At 37.4% G+C, this 15179-nt stretch overlaps 1 protein-coding gene and 1 long non-coding RNA gene across 2 annotated transcripts; one reads left to right on the forward strand and one right to left on the reverse strand.

Annotated features, from left to right (window-relative positions):
* The first annotated feature begins 21 nt into the window (after positions 1-21).
* On the forward strand, positions 22-8008 carry LOC132109427 (uncharacterized). The gene is made up of 3 exons (XR_009424500.1): positions 22-272; positions 2105-2234; positions 7523-8008. It is a non-coding gene; the product is annotated as an uncharacterized LOC132109427 (long non-coding RNA).
* Positions 3370-13106, reverse strand: LOC132109426 (SPARC-like). The gene is made up of 10 exons (XM_059515484.1): positions 12961-13106; positions 8559-8628; positions 8299-8325; positions 7802-7889; positions 6491-6612; positions 6133-6253; positions 5492-5625; positions 4151-4299; positions 3867-4015; positions 3370-3784 (listed from the first exon to the last, which is right to left on the reverse strand). The coding sequence occupies exons 2-10, from the start codon at positions 8613-8615 to the stop codon at positions 3756-3758; spliced, it is 876 nt and encodes a 291-aa protein (XP_059371467.1). The 5' UTR covers positions 8616-8628; positions 12961-13106; the 3' UTR covers positions 3370-3755.
* Positions 13107-15179: the final 2073 nt, after the last annotated feature.

Consider the following 15179-nt stretch of genomic DNA (forward strand, 5'->3'; position numbering starts at 1 on the left):
CGCAGTGGATTCGCGCATCCTATCAGCATTCGTTCTCTCGCAAAGCCTCCCAAATCAACCAATTAAACGTCAACTATACAGACTGTTAAAACGAGAGTGAAAGAAAGGAATACGGAGAAGAACAAGGTTGTTAGGCCCGCGTGGACGTGAACAATGTTGCGCAGCAGCTGCTCGTGTCGTTGCACGTTTATTTGTTTGTTTGCAAAACTAGGTGATATCTGTGCACATTAGAAACTGTTCATTACAAACATTACACCATCATTCTAAGTCACGTGTGAAAACATTAGAAGAAAGAGCATATCAAGATGCTTTTAAGAATGCGTGTGCGGCAAATGTGAAATACAGGTTTTTCACTTCAGAAATTAAAATGCATAAAAAAATAAACTTAAAGCAAGGTAGTTAAAAGACCGTTAACGTTTGCATAGTGAATGTGATAATTAATGGGATATTAATTTATTACAACTAAACATTTACCTATTTGATGTTATTAAAATATTACATAATAATAAAAATAAAAAAATTCAAAAGCGCTCTGATTACAGCAATTTGAAAATAATTTAAATACCCTGTTTATGCCTCGTGGTAATACTTGTTTTACTGACTTTATGCTGATTCACAAATATGCTATATGCATTTAGTTTACTATGTCAACGTTATTGCTTCACTGAAGTATAGTAGGAAATTAGTAGAAAGGGTAGAGTAAAGTGAATATCTGGACAGAATATTTGAATAGAAATACTATTGGATTAATTCATTTCCTGAAAATAACGAATGTTATATGAAAGAAAGGAAGCCTAATGCTTCTGAATATCTTAATGTAAATGTGAATATCTTGAGATATTATATTGTCCATTAGGGGGCGACACGCTTCTCATAGATGCAAAAATTTGCGGTTGAAAACGATACAGATTGTGTTTGCATTTTTAAAGGAATATCTACCAGAAATCCATGACTAATAAATCCCAACAGATTATCGACATTATTCAAAATTTAATTTAACAAAGCATTTTCATAAAAAATCTGTTTGGGCACTGTTTGTATCGGATCGGGAGAATAAAGGGTTAAAAAGTGAGTTCAGCTAATCTATCAAAAAAGTATTTATTATTGCAATCAGCTGAGATGAAATGTTCAACATGATCTGCGGTGTTTAATGTTGGAGTATTTCTTCCTGTCACTCAATATCAGTTTTGTCTGATATATAAAAAAAAATCCATCAAATATTTATTGTAAACATCGACAAATTCAAGTGAATTTTTTTTATAAATCTCTGATGTATTTTTAAAAAGTATGCACGCAGCTGTGAAATCTTATTTTATATATTGTAAAGAAAACACTGGCTTCTGTCAGTAGATTTTCTTTAAAAAGCATGCTTATATTTCAAGTGTATAATATATATTTTATGTATTATTCTATCAGTCTGAAAACAGGTTGTTTAAGGAGTAGTGAGGAAGGTCCAATGTTAAAGAGCGCAATGCAAAATGATAAAGGCAGTTTATAATTGAATTCAGTGATGTCATCATTCAGCTCAGTTCAGTTTAAATAGTATCTGTGCAATCATTTGCAATCAAGTCAATGATGCTGTCAGAGATGTATCAAAAATACATTCTTCTGATTTCTGTTTTACTGATATCTAACATTCAGTATATATATATACTGGTAAAAAAAAATTATAGCCTGGATGCACTGTAAGTTGCTTTGGATAAAGGCCTCTGCTAAAATGCATTAAATTAAATGTATGTGTATATATAGGGTTCTAATGGGGGGGGGGGGGTGCAGTGGATGGCATCAAATATATATATAAACCTGTTATTCCAGGTCTATGATGGTTTTTTGTATTTAAATCTGTACTTACATGCGAGTGATGTTGAGTGTGTAGCTATAATATCAAATGTTCTTTGGGTGAAAACACTCAAATCAACCCTAAAACATGAAGAAGTCATTCTCAATAATATCTGACACTGCTAGTGAGTGATAACGCATGTCATAATTTTAATTAAATAAAGAGAAAATCAGCTGAAATACTAGTTGATTTATGTCTAGTAATTCCTATTGGGGTTTTAGGGCTTGTGTTAGTAATGTTCCATTTTTTGTGATCTGTTTTCAGGGTCAAGAAGCAGCGGAGAAGAGTGTTTTTCCCCCTCCCCGGTGCAGAAGAGGGCTGGACTGCAGCGCAGTGTTCTGGCTGGAGCTCTGCCATTGTTTGAGATTCCTGACGCGAGTGTCTGGCTGGAAGGGTAAGCCTGGTGACTGGGTAAATCCTGCTCTCTCTAACTCTGCTTTCCCATGACTATCTATTCCCACTGAGACCATGCACTATTTTTCCTACTGCTTCATACAATACAGCACATGCAACATGTAAACGTAAATCTGCTTTAGTTTGAACTATAGTAGAGCCTTAATTAGTATCTGTTTAGAAATATGAACATAGCAGTATGAAACATTACAGCACACAAAACAAACATTAAAACTATTAGAATTGCCCTGCTTTCAGGATGTGCAATGATCTAAAATGTTTAAGAAAATATTCTTAGCCTAAATGATTGACAATTATTACAAATCAATAAATACATGCTTGATACAGGACTGGTTCAGTTTGATTTCTTTAAATTTTTAGCATTTACTGTAATTGTTCAGTTCAACCAGCATTACACACTGAGCTAGCCACACTGGCTTGTAATAATCCTATAAATACAGGGTCCTAAAATATATTTTTCAAATGCAAAGGCAAGAAGGAAATTACATAAACATCCACTCCACCCTCAAGGAAACTACTAACATATGTTCTCCAGATTTTTAGCCCCATTGACCATGCAGCATTGTTTTCTTTGCACATTTACAGTGTTTATATAGTCATATTCATATTTACTTCCATGCTAAAATGAACCTGGGTGCCTGGATAAAACAAATGATCTACAAACATCATGTTTGACAATGTTTTTCATTTTGCCCATAGCAAACATTGACATATAAATGGGTTATGCAATTATATACCTGGGGGGAATAGATCAAGATAAATGGAGAAATGCATGCAAAGATTGAGTTTGGAAATTTCAGTAGCTTTTATTCATGTAAAGAGATTCATAGTGCTCACATTGTGGCAAATACTGCAAATGTATGTGAACATGTTAGAGCGAGAAAAAAATGTATCTCATCCTGCGAGATTCTGTCCTCTTGAAATCAAATAAGATTTCCTTTTATTATTCAACTTTTAAAACACTCAACATTTGGCCCTGATTTCTGACTAGAAACAATATGCAAATAAAAACATCAGCCTGCAGATACTCAGGGCTCAAATCAAAAGACGTTATCATATTTAATAAAGACATCAAAACAAGAAATCCACCAGAGTGCAACAAACAAAACTAAAAGTTTATAAAGCAAGCAGAAAGAACATTTATTTGGAAACTTTATTTTGTTTTTGTACATTTCCACCATCAAAACTGCAAACTTACATTTCAAGACCTGATTCTGAGTGTAAAAAAGCATTTGTGGATCCACTTCCAACAAAGTGTTGCAACTACATAGTTCATCATATTTAACTCCCAACAGCTGCTTGGCCAACTTAAAACGGTAGTGTTCAGTCACTCATTGTGATATTTACTGTGTGGATTGTGCACTTTTTTTTAAAACATAATAAATGTTTAGTGGTATATGGAGGTTGTTAGAAATCGCAATTAGCACCTTTACTTTGATTTTAACTTAAGGGTTAGCACCTCGCCCCGATAGTAACTAGGAAGCATCAATGGTAGACGTGCTTAGATGACAAGGTCCTTGTCGATGTCCTCTGAAAGCAGAAAACAGCTAAAGTTAGCAAATAAAATGAACCTAACGTAACAAAAATATAAACGGCATGGTCAAAAACTCACGCTCTTTGATTCCAAAGCAGTTGGCCCACTCCTCGAGAGCGATGTAATTGTCTTGGTCAGCATCGCACTGCTCAAAGAAGCTGGTGGTGCAGTGCTCCATTGGGATGAGAGGAGCGCGCAGAGGAGCCAGCTCAGTGTGGGACAGGAAGCTGATATAACACACAAACACATGCACATTTAAATCAATAACTGCCTCTCGTACTATAACACTTAACTGAACCATCAAGGTCATTTCTAAACAGCTTTTTCAGAAATATGTAAGCTGTGAAAATGAGTTAACATACCCATCAACAGGGTGCTGGTCAAGCTGGCCAAACTGCCAGTGAACGGGGAAGATGTACATGTTGTAGTTCTTCTCGAAGTCCAGGGCCAGAAGGTCCAGAGAATGATCACCAGCCTGCAGCCTCTTCTCATTCTCGTAAATCTTCTTTATCTACAAACACAGCATGAAGTTTGCAGGCAATTCTGAAGTTTTGTCATCTGGACTTGATTATATTGTTTAATTATACAAGTGTTTTTTTTTTCTTTTTTTCCTTCCCTGAACTTGTCTTCAGTTCAAATCTTCTTTACATTGTCATGAAAAAAAATGGAAAGTTCCTGAGGCAAAAAAAAAGAAGTATTTTGCAACCCAAGCTCATTGGGAAAACGTGCCTGTGGTGGCATTTCTGCAAAATTATATTATGTTGCTTCTTGCACGTTTTGCAATACTTTAAAAATTAAATCTCCAGTGAGTGCCTGGATGAATGTAAATCTGGCAGAGTTTTATTACATTGGTTATTGTAAACATCGCAGCAGTTCAGAAACAGAATGTCTGGCGAGTTACTTCTAAAGGTTAATGCTCTGTCATGTTAGAAAATAACAAACCTCCTAACCGATAAAGTTAAAGACCTAACCGATAAAGTTTGAAATACATTAACTATCATGCTATTTTAACTTGCTTCTATGTATTTTTTATTTATTTTTTTTATTGTGATTTCACAGGACTGTACCGGGTGAGCTTCTGAGCAAGTTTACCATGTTAGACAAGCCATACAAATGGATCTGGTTAGGTGATGAAAGCGTTAAAATTTAAGTAGTTGCACATTTTTCCAATGAGCCTACCCTAGTGAAAAATAAAAATACTGAAATGTATTTGAAATAAATTTATTTACATTTAAATATTTATGTGCTTAATAAAAATACCCTGCAACTGTACCTTTGGTACACTTCAAGTCTGTTCATTTGGAACAACCAGTGGTCTGTGTTATGCACTTTAATTGCGCATAAAGTCAAACTAAAGATCTACTGAAGTATATTTGATTGTGCTAAAGTTGAACTAATGCAAGCATACTTTAGGTATAGACTTTAAATATCTTGCATAGATCATACAATCCTTGTTAATAGTGATTTTATAATCAGCATTATATTAGGAAATGTGCATTGTGCAGTAAAGAAATACTACAAATAAAGTCTAATTATAGTTTTATATCAGTAGGTTTTAAATGTTATATGTTAATGGATTTGAAGTATTCTTAGAATGAAATATATGTGTTTTAAATAAAGTAGCATAGTTTTTTTTCTCTACTATGGTATGCTGGCATTTTTAGAGGTTTTTCAGACTATAAAGAGCAAAGAGTTGAACTGACCCTGAGTTTCTGTTTCTCGGTGAGCAGGTTATTGTCTTCATCGCGCTCGTATAGGGTCACCAGCACGTTCTTCAGCCAGTCCCTCATGCGCAGGGGAAACTCCTTCAGCTCATTGTCAATGCAGGGAGCGATGTCTTAAGGAAAAAATCAAATATTAAATCGATTGATTTGAAATAAATAATAAACACAAACAGCATGCCTATGGCACACAGCATTATACTCTAAAAGGGACAATATTACAGCCCTCTGGCAAATATTAGTGTCATAGCTGTTAGGATCAAATTAGTTTATGCCAGAAACACATTTTTGAGTCTCTAACTAAGACACCCTGCTTAGCGATGAGACTACACCACAGCAGGAGCTCCATTTGAGCCCTTCAGTCCCGACTCATCTCATTAGGCGTACAGCAGCGCTGGATGAGGAAGATTTAGGGGGATTGGGTCTGCTTTATGGAGCAGCACTGGCAAGCTCAGACGCGTCCTGTGCTCAGTGTTTGAAGGGGTAGCAGGGACGCCTCAAAGCTACAAGACATCAATCACTCCAGAGCACTCAATTCCACTTACATTCACGGCTGAGTTTGTGAGTGGTCTGGATTTTGCTTTCATAGTCTGCCTTGTTTTACTGCACTATTACATGCTCACATTTGCAGGGTCCGATGTAGTCCAGGTGCAACTTATGGCCCTTCTTGGTGCCCTCCAGGGCACATTTGGTGGCAAAGAAGTGACAGGAGGACTCGTAGGTCTTGTTGTCAGTGCCACAGACCTGTGAAATAAAAGCCATAAATATGAGCAGCCATAAATGCCACAGTTGTCAGCCTGACAGGGTTGATTTCCCTACCGTATCATACTAATGTTTGTTGACATTATTTGCCCAATGCGTAAAACAACATTTCAATCAATCTGCACAAATGGTGTGCATGTACTCCTAGGCATTGCTGTCACCACACATGCGGAGACATGAGACAGATGTGAAAATAAGGAAATGATTAAAGACACGCACATGCTCGAATTCTCCGACTGGGGCAGGGCAGGTCAGAGGGTCCTGGCACACACACATGGGCTGGTTGCTGTCATCAACCTCACACACTTTGCCTTTCTTGCAGTGATGGTTTAGGCAGGGGTCTATAAGGAAAAAGCATTAAAGACAAAAATTATTTGCTTATGTACTTATTGATTGTCACTTGTGATATATACACTCACCTGAAGGATTATTAGGAACACCATACTAATACTGTGTTTGACCCCCTTTCGCCTTCAGAACTGCCTTAATTCTACGTGGCATTGATTCAACAAGGTGCTGAACGCATTCTTTAGAAATGTTGGCCCATATTGATAGGATAGCATCTTGCAGTTGATAGAGATTTGTGGGATGCACATCCAGGGCACGAAGCTCCTGTTCCACCACATCCCAAAGATGCTCTATTGGGTTAAGATCTGGTGACTGTGGGGGCCATTTTAGTACAGTGAACTCATTGTCATGTTCAGGAAAACAATTTGAAATGATTTGAGCTTTGTGACATGGTGCATTACCCTGCTGGAAGTAGCCATCAGAGGATGGGTACATGGTGGTCATAAAGGGATGGACATGGTCAGAAGCAATGCTCAGGTAGGCTGTGGCATTTAAACGAAGCCCAATTGGCACTAAGGAGCCTAAAGTGAGCCAAGAAAACATCCCCCACACCATTACACCACCACCACCAGCAGCCTGCACAGTGGTAACAAGGCCTGATGGATCCATGTTCTCATTCTGTTTACGCCAAATTCTGACTCTACCATCTGAATGTCTCAACAGAAATCGAGACTCATCAGACCAGGCAACATTTTTCCAGTCTTCAACCGTCCAATTTTGGTGATCTTGTGGAAATTGTAGCCTCTTTTTCCTATTTGTAGTGGAGATGAGTGGTACCCGGTACCCGGTGGTACCCGGTATATATATATATATATATATATATATATATATACAATTCCTTTTAAGGGCACAAATTCAAAAATGTCCTTGACCAATGGATTTACATTTCTTTCCCTTTCCTAGATGTTTTGTGGTGGGAATGTGGCTGGAAGACCGGCACTGGAATCAACTTAGTCCTGTATAACCATAGTCTGTCTGAACACATAATTACAGCTGTCTACTTTTGACTTATTTGCAGCCTGTTATTACCCATAGTCTTGTGTACTTCTACAATGTAATCTACACACGTTATCACAACTTCACTCGTGCACAGAGACAGAAGACATGATGCAAACAGCAGATAAAACTCTCGAGAGGAAATAAATCTGTAACTTCTAAAATCTGAAAAGACATTAAACTCACTCTCAGCAATAACATCCTCCACGACTTCAATGGCCTCGTCAAACTCTCCGGTCTCCACCTGGACTGGGTTGGCTCCCACTTCCAGCTCCTGAATTATGAGACAACCAAGCCCAATTTTAAACACTGCTTTCCTCTTTTATGCAAGGAAAATATGTACAAGTTAAACTTTATTTGGATTAAAGGAAGCGCATAAACCATATTACTGAACAGCCACTACAAGAGTTTTGCTTTTGTGTCCGACACAACTGGCATCTGTGTGCACATGTGGGGAAGCAGTGAATTGTAATTATTCCCTTTCAGATATATTTTCAAACTTTATAGATTTCAGTCCCCGGGGGGGATGTAACAGGAAGCTGCATATGTAAACACATCTGGTTCCATAATGGGGGCGAGTTGTCTATTTTTGGCCAATTTCTGGCTTGACAAGTCTTCTTAAAAATGCCGTTTGGATTTAAGCAAAGAGATTCTGATTTCAACATTAATTTAATAAAAGATACCTCTTCAGCAACTGGCTCCTCTTCGGTCTGTAAAATGAAATTTATATGGACTTTAGTGAAGGTTTAGTCACAAAGCAACGTTAAAGAGGACATTAAAATGCTTTTTGGTTTTTATACAAAGCTTTTTTTTACCCATCCCCCCCCCCCCCCCCCCCATGCAATTTTATTATACTATTCTTCATTTTGAAATGAGTAATTGAAAAATATAGAAAAATCGAAAATGAAATATATTATATATATATATGTATGTATGTACTTACCGGAGCTGCCAGAGTCTTGCCAGCGAGGCAGAACAGGAAGAAGATCCAAACCCTCATCTTGAGTTTCAGCCTAAGCAAAAAAAATTAAAAATCACGTCATCCTGTATATCTAAAACACCAAAAACCTGAGGTAATCTGGAGGATTTACACTGCAACACATTATCGTGTATAGTTTTATGCATGTAATATGTTCTTTCCTGAAGTGTGAGAATTGTAGACATCAGAATCACACATATGCATACTCAGATCTTTATGTTCTTTATATGTGGCTTGAGATCAATAGCACATCAGTTCAAGACCTCAGACGTGTTCGGGCCACCGACTTGCTCTGTATGCTCTGCGATGGATAACTAACCTACAGAAGTCAGTCTCTCCAGACACAGAAGCTGATTGAGATAAGAGCTCAGTCTGTCTTTGTTCTGCTAGCTCGACTGCTTTCCTCTGGAAGACTGACTGATGTGATATGTTCTCCTTTAGAAACGACACTCTCCTGCGGGGAGATAGGGGCTGCTCGTCTGAAAGCACTCATTCTCTTGTCCATTCTCTCTGTACCAGAGATCCCTCTTCCTCTGTATCAATATAGATATATTTTGTTTATGGCTGGAAGGTTCAAAGCAGCCATAGGTAGACTTTTACTGCACTAAAGATCAAAGCCAGACTCTATTGTTTTTCTATAAAAATAAATGAAACTGGCTGCAAAACAAAAGACACCCAGCCTTTTCTGAACATGAACGGCACTTTTCTTAATGTGATTGAGATGCTAATGCTGCATAAAAACTCTTATGACTGTGTTTTGGTTATGCAAGTTATTGGTTGTGAGGGAGCATCCATCAGCCAAGTTCTAGTTGCAAGTATGATGAATACGAATCACGACATATTTGGTGTTTGACTTTGAATGCGATTAAAATCAAAGTTAATTCCCACCCTCAAGCTGTGGTGGGCCATTTGTGCAAGAGTAGATAATGGGTGGGATTACTGCATATTATCTGTGCATTAATAATTGGTCGAGTTGTAGAATTCTTAGGGGAGTTAAGGGTCTTCTTGAAACCACTGACCTGAATATAATTTGCCCAGCAACTGCTGGGAATCTCTATGGCTTATTGCCCAGGGTTGAAAAATTCTGTTTCTTCAAGAAAAACCCATGAAGAAAGTAAAGTTGTCATTAATTGTGAATTCAGTCCATTTTCTAAATGCATCTTGATTTCATTGTAAAAGATTTAACCATGTTTCTTTCTTGCTTGCTTTCTGTCTTTCTTGTCTTTTTTTAAATTTGAGGTTGTAATTTTTAATCAAAATATAACAACTTGATCTTCTGGTTATATGACTATTCTCTGGTGGTGTATGCTGGACTTCCCACATAATTGTGTCCACTTGAAGCCTTGCATTTCTTACAATCAAACTCAAGATTGCATTCAGATCTGCCTCCATACAATCAACAACCGATGGATAGAACCCCATCATACATTTCTTCTTCTCTGATAATGTTTCACTCAGATACAAATGTAACAATGCGGAAGAAAAGATCTTATGCAACTTTGAAAGAAATAAGTTGGATGCACATTTCAGCTCTGATTGACTTAGATGGTTGTGATTGATTTCGATGGTTTTGTTGTCATATTTGGTTTTAGGCTTCAAATAATACATCATGGAAATCCATAAATCCTCCATTAGATAAGGTTTTTGAGTTATATTGTTGGTTATTTCACTGAAGACCTCTTGTTGTTGAGTGCATGACGCATGATCTTTTGTTATCAGCACATAAAGAACTGTGTAAGCAGGTGTGTGAACCCTTCAATAGCCCTTCACGGTTTTCTTCGGCAGAGGAAAATAAGGTGACCGGGGTCAGACGCTCCACCTCTCTAGACTTAAACGAAGAAGACTACAGAGACTCTGTCACCCTCTTCAAATGCTGACATCTTTTTAAAATGTGGCAGACAAAGAATCTTTTCGCTTTCCGTCAACAAAAGCGTCCTATTTTAACAGGCCGAGGCTGTGTGAGTCATAGGACGGAGGAAATGAGCTGACATCATGTCACGTAATTAATTTGGAGGTGCACTTTATTCCTTTCAGAAGACGTCTGGGCACTTCTATGCAAGTCATTTTTTGGCTGAAGTATAAGTCCATTACTCACTTTAGAGCAAAACAACTTGTTTTATTTGGAAGGTCGCATTCAAACTAAAACATGCCCGAGCTGAAGGAAAGTCAGCGGTATAAAGGATGCCTTCTCAACCCAGTATTTAATTTAGAGTTTAGTTAGGTAAGCAGATTGTGGGGCGTAGACCGGGAGGAAAACAGCAGCTCAGTACTCTGCGTTTTTTCCCAAAAGGTCATTTTCCAGGAGCTCTGCCGACGTAGTTCTCTCCAGAGTGACAAAACAGGTGGTTCAGTCTCTAGATAAACAAATGAGCTGCAAAGCTGTATGACATTTGACTGGCTGCCAGTGCATCTCTCAATGCAAATTGAAATACTACACAATACATGCATCTGATTCTCTTAACAAACATACCTTCGCTGTGCTTACTCTAATATCATCCCAGGTATAGACTTAGCATGTTAAACACAAACAGAATAGCATCATCAGTGTCCAGTGCTGGGATAGAGAGTTTGGCATGGTGGGCATGCTTGATTTATGGAGGAGGAAGCCACATGGCATGAGCAGCAAATCTCTGCATGAGCCACCTGTCCATTACGACACAATTACGTGTGTGCATCTGTGTGACGTTTAGCACTAAGCAGAAAACCTTAGTGAAAGCATCCTTTGAAACAAACAGTGAACCTGTTAGAACTGCAGTCACATCTGAGTTTACGGGAGAAAAGTGGGGTTTCACACTAATTTGCATTGACAAATCAACACTTTTATTAGATTTTTTTTACTCCCGAGGATTTGTTTCACAGGAAATGAAACTCATCTCTCTGTGACCCGATCTCGTTCTTTTTTATTTTCCTTTTTTGTAGTAACGAGGAATCGCTATTAAAAGCTAAACCTTGTGCTGAAAAACAAGGTGGGAGGGAAGAGGAAATTTCATCCTCTGCTGAAAAGGAGTACAGGGTCCTCTGAGGAAGACAAAAGACTGTCAAAATAGAGCGACTGAGCAAAAAAAGATCCATGTAACTCGAGTTAACAATCACCTGACCTTTTCAAGTCACCCACCCTCCCCCCCGCCGCTGTTGGTATTAAACAACTCTGTGATTTCGCTCTTTCATCCAGTGCAAAGAGCAGAACAACTGTCTGTGAGAAAGAAAATGAATTTCACCCTATAAATATAAGCGTATCACTTTGAAAAGACCTTATCTGTGGCCGAGAAAATATGACTTATTCGTTTATATTCCTATCTGATCCTCAAGGTGAGCGCGAGTCACGAACCACGAGTTAAAACCAGATCCACATTCTTAACCTGATTTGTTGCTCTTTTCAGATTCTGCAACTTCACTTTTTTTATTAGTTTTTTTCTGATTCACTAATCTGTATGCGCTGTAAATACTAACCTGATTTCTGCGGTTTACAATCCCCTTGCACACAGAATTGATTAAAAACACCTTTAACCTTTTCTATCTCACTCAAAGGCACATCCAACGTTTCTAAGTTTCGATAAAAATGTTTATTTCTGCCATTTTTCTCTTTGTTATCCATGCCGTACCACACATTTCTCATTAGATCTTGTAAGATTTTGCAGGTGGTATGGTGAATTTAGCATTAAATGTTGCAATAAAGTTAAAAATAAATAAAAACATGATGCAAAGGATTTTCTAACTTTTTATCTAAACTTTATATAACAATGAGGGTCCTTTCGGCAGCTGTTGCCTGACAGTTTGACTTCACACGATTCTTGTTTGTCTACTGCAGCAACATCTGCCTCGGTTCGATATGGTCTCAAACAGCTGGTGAAAAGTCGCCATGGAAACACACATTCCTTTGGATGGGAGTAATTGTAAGAGGAGGGGCCTCCCCTCCCCCCCTCCCCATCCCTGACTCTGTGTTCACCCGTCCGTCTGCATATGTGGCACACAATACCTCAACATTGTGCTGCTCTGAGCCCCAGACTACACGGTTTAGCTTCAAACTTTCAATAAGAGCATTAGCTTGTTTGCATGCATTTCACAAAAATTTCATGCACAACACATGGAGTTCCTATAAAGCAAAAGAAACCTGTTTCCAATGGAAGTAAGATCAGTGCTTTCAGTAAATCTGTGCTTTCATTACATGCACACAGGAATGTGATCTTTAAAACTTTAGAATCATCTTAACATGCAAATAGGATAAAAACTAAAATCAAGCTGCTCCGCTAGTAAGAATTGTTTCGGCAATGGTTTTTAAAGTATTAGTAAATCAACACTTGACCGTTAGAGTCCATTCGTTTTTATATTCATGATGTTAGAATGGGACACAAATGAACGCTCTTACCTTCTGTCCGTCTAACAGAGAAGCCAGAGGATAAGTCAGCTGGTCAAAGGGTCTGAAACTATTTAAAAGCAACACAAGTTCACACAGAAGACATTTGCTGTGGGCAGGTCACTCGGTTAGGGTGGGACGTCCCACAGTTAACTCTGTGTATGCAACTCACATGCATACTCTCCAGCACCAACTTTTAACTAGTTCATGTTTGAACTCTAGTATAGACATGTGAGCATTCATTTTTTCATCTCAGTGTTAGATATTACTTTGTCTAAAAGTTTAGGAAAACTAACTGCTCTTCATATTAACGTTTTATTGCTAAAAAAACATTATTTTAAAGAAACTTAGGGCAGAATAACAGACCAGATCATAATTTGTGCCTGGTTTGCAAAAACTCTCCCTTCCAGCTACGTATTATTGAATTAAGCTTCATGTCAGATCATATAGGTCTGAAAGAAAGACTGAATAACCAAGAAAACTGGTTTGGGTTTGTCTGCTTGGATGTATGTTTTACACTTTTGTTAAAACAAAAAAATCCCCAGAAAGTAGACTAAAGTTTAAAACAAGTTCTAATTAGGCAAAGTTAATTAAAAACTATTGATATAAATTTTCTTATTTCCTTACAATATAAAATAAAAAATAAACAACTACCTTTTAAAGAGCCCATTAAAGGCCTTTATGAAACTCTACTTGTTTTATGTAAGGAAAATATTACATTTATTGATCATTTTATAAATCAAATTGTTACTTTGACACAATATTTGAGAAAAAAAAAATTCCTTTGCGTTATTATACGCTATTATATTTGTGCTTTTTTTGTTTTTGTTTCATCAAAGAGAAAGCAAAATGACCTGGACTTAAAATGTCTCTGTGTTAAGTCAACTAAGGTCAAATAGCGATTTACTGATTCAGTCCTAAGTAAACTCAAAGGGCTTTTATGATCCGATAATGGTTCACATATGATCTATAGTGGCTGACTGTAAATGTAGCATGTATTTCAAATGGGCAGCACTTTTTTTCTATGTTGGACAGAGAGTTTCAAATGGTTGAATCCCAAAAAAAAAAAAAAATTCCAGTCTGAAATTCCAGGGGCCCATCCCACTGTACTGTCTCTTAGTTTTGTGTCTCCTGACCAGCAGACCAAACTAATCACGCCTACCATTTCATTCCACCCATGAGACATCTGCCTAAATTCACAGTCACAGAGGTTCACTCTGCTGTAGATTGCTAATGTCTGTTCTTTCTGAGTGTACAGAGCAGAAAGGAAAGAAACATCTGGATGAGACAACGCTGGAAAAAAATAGTTTCTCTGCAACGTGGCATTTTCCATTCTGGCCTCTGCAGACACTGAAAGCAGGGCCACGGAGGAGATATAAATATTCTATGCACTGCAGACGTGGCGCTGTCTGTGGGATCTGAGAAGATCACAGAGGGTCACAGACTCCCTCAAATTTAGAACAGGAATTGAAACACATTTCAATGTCAAACACTAAAATCTATTACAAAGAATATAAAATAATGGAAGAAACAGAATGCATAAAAGAAACAAAACGTATGTGTGTGTATATACAGTATAAAGTAAAAATATAATCAAATTATAAAATGCTTTTAAAAACATTTCTGATTTTTTTTTTGTATTATCATAAAAAGATTTATTAGAAATGTTGAATTTTTTATTTTTACATTTTACGCTTAAGTAATAAAGTGTGTTTGGAAAATGTTTCAAAATATTGCATCACAAATGCTGACTTATTTTTAAAGAAGCCTTCTTTGGTTGGTTTACGGGAAACACCTCTCATGGGGCCTGACTGAAAATAGCTGGATTCTGAATTACACACCAGACGGTGGGATTTCGACCACCGTTTCCTCAATAAAATTCCACAGGCTCTTCAAAGATTCACATCCTTTAAGGAACAAGGTGGCTTTTCATGCTAGTTCCTGTTTAGACTTTATATAAACTGAATCAGTAAGTAATATCAACACTGGACAGGAATATATCATCACACATTAATAGTTTAGTGTGCATCCACACAGGAGGATGTGTGCATAAATCATATGCTTTATAGAGCAGGTTCAGGTGGCTTTTATTTCATGCTGAAATCTAATTAAAACTGTTAGAGTCCAGCATACAGTATTATGTAACTTATAACATCAGTAAGTAAAGCAATACATTTTCATCCCTGAAAAAATTATGATGGCAAATACAATGACAGATGTGTTTGGGAAGA

Source organism: Carassius carassius, chromosome 29, assembly GCF_963082965.1.
Source record: "Carassius carassius chromosome 29, fCarCar2.1, whole genome shotgun sequence".
Taxonomy (NCBI): domain Eukaryota; kingdom Metazoa; phylum Chordata; class Actinopteri; order Cypriniformes; family Cyprinidae; genus Carassius; species Carassius carassius.